This window comes from Protopterus annectens, chromosome 17.part0 (genome assembly GCF_019279795.1).
Source record: "Protopterus annectens isolate FY-2018-M chromosome 17.part0, PAN1.0, whole genome shotgun sequence".
In the NCBI taxonomy this organism is placed as follows: Eukaryota; Metazoa; Chordata; order Ceratodontiformes; family Protopteridae; genus Protopterus; species Protopterus annectens.
This window is the reverse complement of record NC_056751.1, coordinates 86,996,801-87,009,071: the sequence shown is the minus strand read 5'-3', so window position 1 is coordinate 87,009,071 and position 12,271 is coordinate 86,996,801. Positions and strand designations below refer to the sequence as shown.

At 35.4% G+C, this 12,271-nt stretch overlaps 1 protein-coding gene across 1 annotated transcript in view; it reads right to left on the bottom strand.

Annotated features, from left to right (window-relative positions):
* The window catches only part of FBXO10 (F-box protein 10), a 721,173-nt gene that overhangs the window by 38,510 nt on the left and 670,392 nt on the right, over positions 1-12,271 (bottom strand). The window contains exon 10 of the mRNA XM_044059796.1: positions 11,091-11,272. Coding sequence (XP_043915731.1) covers positions 11,091-11,272 — 182 coding nt within the window. The remainder of the gene's footprint in view (positions 1-11,090; positions 11,273-12,271) is intronic.

Genomic DNA, 12,271 nt, shown 5'->3' with positions numbered 1-12,271 from the left:
TACCCATAAACAAATATTTGGTTGCTTACTCCAAAACTAAAATGCAGTGTCAGAAATAACTATTGAAAGAGCCCACAGAGCACTCCAAAGCAATCAAGATCCCTCTAAACCCAGACAACTTTATGCAAAAATACGGAATCACCAAGATGTCCAAAAAATCCTATGAGCTGCCATCATCAAAAAATGTATTACCTGGAATAACAATAAAATTACCTTTACCCAAGACATTCCTATGGAAATTAAACAAAAAGGCAACTCCTATCACCATACTGTGCTTACTTATTAAAGCACAAAATTACATTTCAAATGAAATACCCAAATACCTTAGTATTCAGCCATAAAGATCGCAAATATGCTACTGACTCACCCTCCAATGTGAAATTGGCCTTTCTGCAAGCCTTTGGTGAGACTCCGTATCTGTAAATGGCTAACAAAAATAATTATCTAACTTTAAAATTTGTAAGCTCTAATTATAAAACCACAATAAATAGGCTTTAATAACTTCCATTAATTGCTTGATTAAGAGTAAATCTGAAAGGGGAACTTTGCTTGAAGTGGTTGTTTTGAGGTTAACACCATTAGCTGTAATGCCTTCCTCTTTCTCTCTTAAAGAAACAGTCCACATCCTAGTACTAGTCAATGACCGTGCTGCTCTGGAGCATATCTTATTTATCGGAATGGTTTTTGGTACTGTCTTCAAGGTCAGTGCAGCTCTTCAAGAAATAATTTTATCTGGTAAATACATTTAGATTTTCTTTCATGACTGTACAACTTTGATCGATTTTAACATGTGTAATCTAGAGCTATGGTTTGCTTAAACAAATATGCCTACATCTGGATTTAACTAGATGGCAACTGAAATTTTCTAGCTTCATTTGACTGACACCTTTATGAAACAATTGTTAAGAAATTTGTGGTATGTTGATTGTTATGCTGGTACTAAGTCAGCTGTAGCAATAACTGGCTGACTACTGAGTCGTAGTGTGCAGCGAGGTTCATGAATTAAAACTGCCTATTAGCTACATGTTACATACTAAATAGAGCTTTCTAAGATATTGGGCTCTACTCTCTTATGGTGTTGCTTATAAATGATGTGTAAACTTAAAATGTCATTATTCTTTTCACAAGTCTGTGTGGTCTCAAGTGATCTTTTAATCATTTATGCTTTGTTAGACCTGTCGCTGCAATTGTTGGGCTTGCATTGCAATTCAAAGTTTCTTTGCAGAGTCAAACAATATTTTGCATTGTACTAGTCAATGATCTTGCTGCTCTGGAGCATATCTTATTCACCAAAATGGCTTTTGGCACCGTCTCTAAGTTCAGTGCAACTCTCCAAGAAATAATATTGTCTGGTAAACACATTTAGATTTCCTTTCAGGACTGTCTAAACAACTTCGATTAGTATAAACATGTGTAATCTAGAGCTATAGTTTGCTTAAACAAGTATGCCTACATCTGGATTTAACTAGATGGCAACTGAAATTTTCTAGCTTCATTTGTCTGACACCTTTATGAAACAATTGTTAAGAAATTTGTGGTATGTTGATTGTTATGCTGGTACTAAGTCAGCTGTAGCAATAACTGGCTGACTACTGAGTCGTAGTGTGCAGCGAGGTTCATGAATTAAAACTGCCTATTAGCTACATGTTACATACTAAATAGAGCTTTCTAAGATATTGGGCTCTACTCTCTTATGGTGTTGCTTATAAATGATGTGTAAACTTAAAATGTCATTATTCTTTTCACAAGTCTGTGTGGTCTCAAGTGATCTTTTAATCATTTATGCTTTGTTAGACCTGTCGCTGCAATTGTTGGGCTTGCATTGCAATTCAAAGTTTCTTTGCAGAGTCAAACAATATTTTGCATTGTACTAGTCAATGATCTTGCTGCTCTGGAGCATATCTTATTCACCAAAATGGCTTTTGGCACCGTCTCTAAGTTCAGTGCAACTCTCCAAGAAATAATATTGTCTGGTAAACACATTTAGATTTCCTTTCAGGACTGTCTAAACAACTTCGATTAGTATAAACATGTGTAATCTAGAGCTATAGTTTGCTTAAACAAGTATGCCTACATCTGGATTTAACTAGATGGCAACTGAAATTCTCTTGCTTCATTTATCTGACACATTTATGAAACAATTGCAAAGAAATCTGTGGTATGTTAATCGTTATGCTGGATCCAGGTTTATAAAGTCAGATGTAGCAATAACTGGCTGACTAGCCGAGTTGTAGGGTGCAGCGAGGTTCGTGAATTGAAACTGCCTATTAGATAAATGTTATATACTAAATAGAGCTAAATGATAAATAACGCTTATCACAAATCAGTGAAACTTAATAAATTTAATCCAAATATCTCACCTCAATGCTCTTGCTGCACCTATACAACAGCTGATCTTCTACATATTCTATGGTACTGTAAACATTCACATAAACTTTGGACTTCTCTGAAGGTTAGACTAAAACTTTGGACTTCTCTGTAGGTTAGACTAGACAGAATGGGTTATGAAAAATCTACGCTGTCCTGGGAGTTTGCTAGTCTTAATATTACCACCCTTAAACTATCAAAACAAAAAAAGCATATTCTTATAACTCTTTTTGCTCTGGTTAAACTCTATATTACCCAAAACTGGTTAGACACCTCTAAACTTTCTTGGTTAGGTTTCAGAAACATGCCTATTAAATATATATCCTCGCATAAATTTTTAACAAGGAGTATGAATAAACACTACTGTTAACCAACAATATTGGAACCTTCTTCTGGAGCATATTTAAAAAAACATTAAAATTAACAGTAGGATAATTTTACTTTGATCTCTATAAATAACTGTAAAATTCAATGCTCAAACTTGAAAGGTGTTTTTGTTCAGATGTGTATGTCAAATTTATGACAGCCCCTATATTATAATTCAACAGTTTAAGTCTATTTCTCTATTATCATTTTATTATTTGCAGTTGATTTCTTTGTGTAGCACTTTTTTGTAAATAGTGTATAATTTTGTTAAAGTTTTTTCTTAATTCTGATGTTTTGATATGTAGTTCATATGCTTTTTATTGTCATTACCTTAAAGAGCTTTATATCTGTTAGTTGTTAAATCATCATGTTGCTTTACCATGAAAAAGAAATAAACATTCTTGAAGAAGAAAAGATTATGTCAATATGGTTTGTTTTCATTTATATAACTGTATGACTGCCTATGTCATAAGTGATACTTTAAGATGTTTCCTGTTATTTTTTTAAGTAGTTGCTTAACTGCAATCTCTCTAAACTCATGCATATTTTCCAAATACTCTCTTATTTTCTCTTTAACACTCTGCAATTGTCCATCTTTGTGTTCTATTAGATTCCCCTAATTTTGCAATATTTTAATCTCTGCCAGCCCTCTAAGTAATTCCTATTACTTTTTAACAATTTCTTTTTCTTTTTTATTTCTACCCTGTTTTTAAACTATATTTTCATTTTATCCCACTCACTAGCTGTAATATCTGAAGATATTTCTACTCTCCTCAATAACTCTCAAATAATTTCCTCTGGCAATTCTTGAAATTAATCTCTTTTAACATGCAAGTGGGAAACTGCCAGTGTTTCATTTTACTTCATTACCCTGTATTTTTTTAGTTTTTATTGATACATGGTCTGAAATAGTTATTGGACCTGCGCTGAAGCTTTCAATTAAATGCAACTATACCTATGAAATGTAATTTCTGTGTACTCTAGCCCAGTTCTTGTACCCTGAAGAATAATATGTAAATGATATCTGAGTTCCTACTACTGACTTCACATCTTCCATACCAAATATTTAAATTTTTTTTTAAATCAACCCTCTTTTGTTACATTTTCCTCTTCTAAGTCCCCTCAAAACACCTTCACTATTGAAAATCAAGTTCCATTCCCCACCTCTAAGTAATATTCATTGATGAAAGCTGATTATTTTTCCCAAAATTTCTCAAAATCCATAAAAACGTTTTTTGGTGGAACATAAATACACTCCAGCTTAATCCTTCTTTCCCTTGCCAATAACCCCTTATTGCTACAAATCTACCATTATTGCCTTTTTTTCTGTCTTCTTTTACTACTGGAGCCCTTCTCGCATAGTATAATTACACCCCTTTTCTTTGCCCCTGATATTCTGCTGAATATCCATCTTTGAAACTTTTCTTTGTCAAATTCACAAGCTCATTTCTTTCTGAATGCACCTCTTGCAGCATTGCTATTTACAATTTGCATTATTTAATATAATTCAATACCCTTTCCTTTTTGTTGATACCTATAATGCCATTTACATTCCAAGATAATATGGATAGCTTAACCATTATGATAAAAGCTATTGTTCCCACCTGTTACACATGACAGGTTTTTGAATGTGCATTTCCAATTTTGTGTTACATGCACACTGATATTTGGCATGCTGATCTTTTATACAGTTGTTTCTTCTCACCTCCATTTGAACCTATGTCACATTTTTCAAGACACCTCTTCTTGAGAAGCCTCATATTCAGCCAAAATGTTTCTTCACTTCAACATCTGATTTTTGCAGTTTTATCAGTTCATCTAAACAGCTAGTTAAAGCTTCTACTAGTTTTCCAAACTTGTTATTTGAGTTTATATAATTCTTCATTTCTTCATTTATTTTAATCATCTCTGAGTATATTTAATTTATTTTTCCTCAAAATTACTGGAAGCCATCTTTTGAGCCTTGAACAGCTGCAGAATCCTTCCTAGACAGAGTTTTCTCTTCACTATGTCTGATTGATTTTCTTTCAGATTTTCTAAATTTATTTTTTGCTGGCATTCAGACAGTTTACTTACTAGCCACTAACTGAATTTTACCCAAGCATAGTTTCAATTGCACTCTGAAGTTTCTGTTTTTCACTCTGGAAGAGATAAAGTTTAGCTGTTGATCAATGTGCAGTAATCTTGGAAGTCCTCAAGGCATAGGGCCTGTAATTCATAGATTGTCTCCATACCCACCAATTACTTGTGGTAAGAATAATACTAATAATGGTCACAGTAATGTATTTCACGTTTGTTCTTCACAAACATACAGTAACTCTAGTAAAGTATTATATTTTAATTCATACAAATACATGCTAATTCTGCAAAGCCAGATCAGTCTTTAAATTGAGCAGACTGCAAAACCATCAGTTACGTCCATCCAAAGACAGACCCACCCCACAAAAATTTGTCACTTCTGTGTACATTTTTGACACATGATTGAGATAAAAATGATGGCCATGTAATGTATTTCAACTGTGTTCTACACAATAGTGGCCACAGACTTAAGTATTCCAAGTTGCTTCAAATGAATCACATTAGTCCTATAAAATCAGAATAATGAGCAAACAAAAGGAGACAGTAATTTCCTTCTGCAGACATCCCTATCAGTTACAGATACTTTTGTCTGTGTACATCTCAGATGTCTGACTCTTATAAAAGAAAACATAAATAAATGCAATAAGAGCCACTCAATAATGCATTCAAACCACTGTCAACCTTTGAACACAAAAATCACAGAGAAGCCCAAAATCAGGGACCAATTTTAAATATTGCTCTTATAAACTTAGAACGTTGATAAACTAAAAGGTTTTGCATTAGCATCCACTATCTGAAAGACATGAAGCCTGAAAATCAAACGTCTGTCATTATTTGGTGACTGCAACCCTGAATGATTTACCAAAAAAACAACACTTTATGACTGAAAATATGATGCAAAATCAGGGACAACTGAAAGGGATGAATATTTGGATACCCGTCGGGGTTAAAACAGACTTGCCTGCTACAAGAGACACCATTCTATGTCAATGCACCCCAGCCACAGTATTCTCTTTCAGACACTCTGCAGACCCTCATATGATGCCATCAACTTCAATTTTCCAATGCTGTTGTAAGCATTATTCCCTACTTTTCAAAGTTTCCAGGCTTTCTGCTTAGTCCCACACAACAAAAAACTAGACAATGAATCACAGAGTCTCAAACAGCCTGAGAAACGAACACAATTTGTTCCCTAGATCATGGAAAGGACTGAGCAGAAAGCTGGAAAATTGAGAAGGGTACCATACTTTCCTTGCAATTTGCTGCAACCACACATTTTTCAAAAAGGCATGCCATTTTAACTTGAAAGAAAAAGAGATAGAGAGAAATCGGAAAAAACACTCTTGGTTTAGTGGTGCTCTAGGCTGCTGCTTATGTTGCCTATGCATAAGGCAGGTCATGCAGACAAGAGAAGATGGGACTGCTCATCCTGGGAGGGGAAGAGTCTGTAGCTCTGGTCAGCCATGCCTACAGATCTGGGAAGACAAATATTACACTAGTGGGGGGGGGGCTAGTCTTTAGTGGAGGGTTTGCCTAGGAGGGGAAATAGGTCTGCTATACTAGATGGTGATGGTAGCTCTTGCTTATGTGTGAAGGAGCATGCATGCATGTATTTGTCACAGGGCATAGGGTGTCCACATACCCATGTCAACAATGAAGGAAAGGAAGTTGCTAGGATGCCAGCAAGGATGCAAACTCCTTCATTTTGCCAGGATATAGGTCCCTCTGGAGATCACTTTCCCCGGGAGATCTGAGGCTCCTCCCAACTATACTGAAAATGGGCTTCAGCCCAGTAGGTGGAGACTTGATGGTTGACATGGCAGAAGGGGAAAAAGATACAGAAAAAAATTCCTGATAGCTGCCCATGTAACAGTGCAGTCATCTGCTATCTGCTGAATGGGCACAAATGGGCAGGAGATTGGAGTGACCAGACAGATGGTTGGCAGGAATGGTGGCAATAAAGAAAAAAAAGAGATAACTACAGGAGAGACTTTCACAGTGCTGACAAAAACATACAGTGTAACAACCTTCTTTTGCATGCAGTTTTCTGTAAGAGAACTTAATACTTTGTGGCTTGTGTTAGCTGCAATACAAAGACAACAATATAATTTATTATTAGTATGATTTTTAATGAATACTTTCCACCCTCTGCCAGTGGAATATCAATCCTCTCCCTAATGGATGTCCATTCTCTCCCTAGTGTTGGGTCATCCCCAGAACCATTTGGATGAGGGCCATATGGGGGGTATCATAAAGGCAGACAGTGGGGTTGATTGTAATCTCACTAGCATTCAAGCTATGAGGGCATAGTTATTCAGAATGGCCTAACCGCCTCCTCTGGTGGTGACATGAGAACCTGCGCCACAAGAACCACCTACCCACTTTTGTCCGTTTAAGCATCCTCCTCCATTTGCACCAGCCTTATCAGCCCCAAGCTTGAGTTGCCACAATCTTTCTTTTTGTTCCACTTTGTTCTTAAAGCCTCCCCCTCTCAAGTCCACGGGAACTGCTTCTATAATAGTAAAAAGAAACTTCTTAAAGTGAGTACAAATCTGTGAATGCTTATATAAAGCATTGGTTTCTTCTTTAAGTTTTATAGCATAAAGGTGTTCCTTAACTCTTACTTCTAACTGGAGCATAAACCAACATAAACAACTCCCTTGGATTTACAGGTAAACCCCCCCAGAATAGGTATGGTGGATGTAACATGATCTAAATTAAGAAAAGGTCCTTCTAAACTACATCTGCAAATGGTGCAGTCACCACACTTATAGATACCATTCTCCTTGGTTCCATTATAAGGGCATAAAAACACTTTGTTGTTGTCATTCTCTAATACTAAGTTAAAATTGTTCCTATATATAAACTTGTGGCCAGGGACAATACTAGCCATCAAATCAAAATGACCTTCTAAAATCTTCCAGTTTTCTAAAATAATAGATCTAACACTTTCACTATCAACAGTCATATCAAGACTACGTATAATACCTGTTTTCTCAATATTTCTATAATTTCTTACGAAAGCATTTAAAAGAATGGGGGGATAAAATTTCTCCATTTTAGATTTAACCTCTTCAGCTTTGGCCTTCAAAAAACTTAATTCAAAACCTCTATTTACAAACAAAGAAAAGATAACCTCCAGTTCTTTGTCAAATTCATCATCATCAGTAGTTAACCTGGAGACCTTAATAAACTGCCCCCAGGGACATTACTTACCATAAAATGGGGGTGATTGCTCTTAAAATTTAGATAATTGTTACTAAAAGTGTCCTTCCTAAAAATCCTGTAGTCCACCATATTTTTCCTATCATTCTCCAGGCTAAAGCTACATTTGTATAGGTAGCCAGCCGCTGCTTACTGACTGCCAACCTACTCTTACCCTTGGCACAACTTGTATTGTAACTCATTCAAAACAAGTTTTTCTGTAATATCATTGCCATGATACAGTATTCACCTGAGGTCTTTATATCACAGAATTGTGTAAATACAGTCTGTGTGCTCATGTTATGACTATGTAAGTGGTTACATTTTATTATGTTCGATTTATTTATATTTTTGTAACGGATCTTTTCTCCGCAGGCCTCCGCTGAAAAAGGACCTGCGTCCACTCAGAGTTGCTCAGTAAACAAATGTAAAATAATTAAATAAATAAATAAATTCCATGAAAGCTGAGTATCTACAAAATTAACTTGTAACCCACTTTGACTTAAATTTCTAAGCATTAGAACATGTATTTAAAGTATTAATAAAATTAATAGCTTCATTTTGAGTACCTTGACAAAATCAAAAACAAATCATCAACAAAAAGCCTAAAGTAAACTATTTTAAATTTAGAAATAAGGGGAGCCATGACCTCATGTTCCCACCAGCCCAAAACCAAATAAGCATAGGCAGGGGCTACTGCAGAGACAACAATAATTAACATGCTTCTTATCCATTTCTGAAAAACATTTAAATAATTCCTGACATATTCAATGCCTAAGTCATGTGGAATACACATAAAAGGGAACAAACATCCACAGTTAGAAAAACATTGCTATACTTACAAAATTCATAGCTAGAAAAAAACTTTCTAAGTTTATCCAGAAAATCCCAGCAATCTTGAATGTCTATCTTTGAACAATGGGATTAAGTACAGAATCAACGACATAGCCAGGGGTAGAAAAATGGGTCAAAAAGATGGGTTGCTAACATCTTTAGGTATCTTGGGTATCCTAAAAAGGGTACCAAGCACTGTTTTTACATTAAACAAAAAGTGGTACATATCAGCAACAATAGAACCATCCATTAAACTATCATATAACAAATTATGTACAGTTTTGTGATAAATATGTACCTCCTTTGCAGACACCTTGGAATATTCATTTAAACTGCTTAACATCTCTTCCACGGCCTGAATATACTTTGATCTTTCCATTATAACAAGGGCCCTACCTTTATCAGCCTTATGAATCTAATATCGTGCATAGAATTTAACTCTCTCAAAGCTGACATCTGACATTTGTTAAGATTAAAATAACTGTGCTTAGTTTTTTTATGTAGAACACTTCTTATATCTTTCTCACATAACTGTTCAAACGCTTTAAGTATATTGAAAAGTGTGGGATTAAAAACAGAAGGCTTGACAAATGACATTTTACAAAAACTAACATCCTTAAGTAAAAAACAAAGATTCAGCAATGCCCTACTATCAGCCCTCAGAGTGGGAACAACATTTAAACCTATTCTCACTACTTCAAGTTGGGAAGAAGAAAAAACTTTGTTGGACAAATTGAAAATCTGGGTACAGTACCTTAATCTGTCATGGAGTTCGCTTTCATTCATTACCTCATGACCATGCCATGTCCATTGTTGCTGCTGTTGCTGTTGACAAAATCTCGATTCCTGTATATCCGAAAATCCTTCGGCCTGGCTCTTAAAGGGATGCCTTCTTTATTAACTTCATTGGGAGAATAAAGCGGAAGTTCAAAAAACTCATTAGACTTTGTTCTTCTTTAGTTAACGTTCGATTCTCTAATAGCAAGGTCTCTAATAGGAGATCGCCGTGCAATCTGATTGGATGATACATTTCCTCCTTCATTCGTCATAGGTGTATTAATGGGGAAAACATAATTCTTATTAAAGATGCAGAACTCAAATTCCCCTTAGAAGTCTTATTTTTATGAAAATTAGGATCAAAGTGGGAGAATGCACTATTGTTTTTATAGGCAGAACAATCTATAGCTAATTTTCAAGAGGTAGCAGTCTTATCAAAATGCACAACAGCATGAATAACTTCATTATAAAGGATACCACAGTCACACAATCCAACCAAAAGTTTATGATCTTCCTGATCCACCTGGAGTACCTTTTCTTTAACTTCCTGGATCATAGATTTGTTATGCTGGATAAGCAAACATAACAATTCTAAGCCAGCATTACTAAAAAATTCAGTTAGGATATTTTAAAGGATCGGAAGCAGTGAGACCACTGGGACATTTAAAAAATCGAAGACCCTTTGGTACTATACGGAGGGTTAAACAACTCTCAAAATATTTATTCTCAGTAACTAAAGTTCCATACCTTTTGAGCTGTTTTGCTAAATCAGTTAGCACATCTTTCAAATTATTCTCCCCACTCCGATCAGAAAAATGTCCAGCTTCAGAAATCAGATCTTCATTATACTTCAGAATCCTACAGGCATTAGTAAAAGTGCTGGAACCACGAACCTCAACACCATTAGAGTCATGTTCTACCTGGTCATCAGGATTGTAGACAACAGTCTTGCCATCTTCTTCAAAACTGGAGGAGTCACCTCTGAGAGTAGATCTTATCTGCGACCTTTCAACCAGAATAATTAGCGACTTCTGTATTTCAGTCATGCTCTTTAACAGGATGGACATCAGTTGATTTTCACTACTACTAGGTGTTGGACAAATGGATAAATCATATAGTTGCATTGTAAGAGCTATGTGGAATTCTGCCTTTAGGTGCCACCCAATGATTAAGTGTTACTACCTTAATCTTATTAGCTGCAGCAACCTACCTGTTAGCAGTGAAACTAGGGGAGGGCAGAAAGGGAAATGTGTTTGGAAATGCAGCAGAAGGTAAAATAATCTGCTGATCTCGGAGGTTTCTTGGATCATTGCCCTCAATAACTACAAAGTAAAATGTTTCAAGAATTATTAAAACAATACCTAACACCTCAGTCAAATTAATATTAAAAATGCATACCTTGTGCAGTGCAACACAACACATTTAAAGCTTTATAAAGATGCAAATGAATTAAATAAACTTACTTTTTCTTATATGCCAGGAATTCATTATTTTGAATGGTACAATCTTCTGTATTTACCAGTTGCTGCAAAATATTTTTTTCTGATTTGCCTTGAAAAATTGTGTTGTCCTGCACCAAACCCTTAGCTTGATCCAGGATGGCAACTGCAAAGTTGTGAACAGATTGGATTCTGTTTCTCAGTACCTAAAAATAAAGCAGTGTAATTCATTTTTTTAATTTAAGGCTGCATTCTGAATACTGCATAACTTGACATGTTGCTGGTGCATAAATAATTTATTTTATAAGGACATATACATAACTAAGATGAGAAATGAAAGAGGAAAGCACACAGCAAAGATCACAGCCAGAATTTGGTTCTTACCAATGTCAACATAGTTCAAAGTAAAATTAAACAAAGCAGACAGCACTCTTGATCATGCACAGCTGGACTCACAGCATATAAGACTATGCAACTTTAGCCATCACATGACTACTGGGGTACTAGTGTTGAATAGTTTCTGTCTTAATAATGGAATACAATAACAGTTCAACTGCCATACTTCTCCAAAGTGATTACACAATAGTGCTATTTTTGGGTTTTAGCAGACATCTGCTTCTTGAAAAGGATGGACACCATAGTATGTGTGATTAAGTCATGAACATACAAGAATGCCAATGAAAGATATGTGGGTATATTAATTCTGAGTGATATAGATGCCTTTCAAATACCATCACCCCATCCAAGCTGTCCTGAATGATTCTGATGAGATACATTGAACCAAGTCATTCCAAGGTTGTATAGCTCTTCTCCATTAAACAAACATTTTGTCAAGTCTGAAATATCCCTCTATCTGCTGTAACACATGACTCCTTTTATACCTATTCTGGCTGCCTCCAAATTGCCTATTTATCTTGGACAATACTGTCTGTCCAAATCATATCCTTCTCCTCCTCCTTAAAATATACACATACTCAGTTTCTCACGTCTCTGTTCATACTCAGACCCATCCAAATCCTTAACAGTTTGGTAATGCTGCCATACTAGTCTTCATTTGTTTGTCTGGCATCATGACTATGTATGCATACAAATATTTATATACATACAAACATATCAGGCATGGGCAATAATGCCTTTCTAGTTTGCCAACACACCAAAAATGTCATCCCCATAATAAGTGTACAAGTTGTTCTTAAACATTTTAA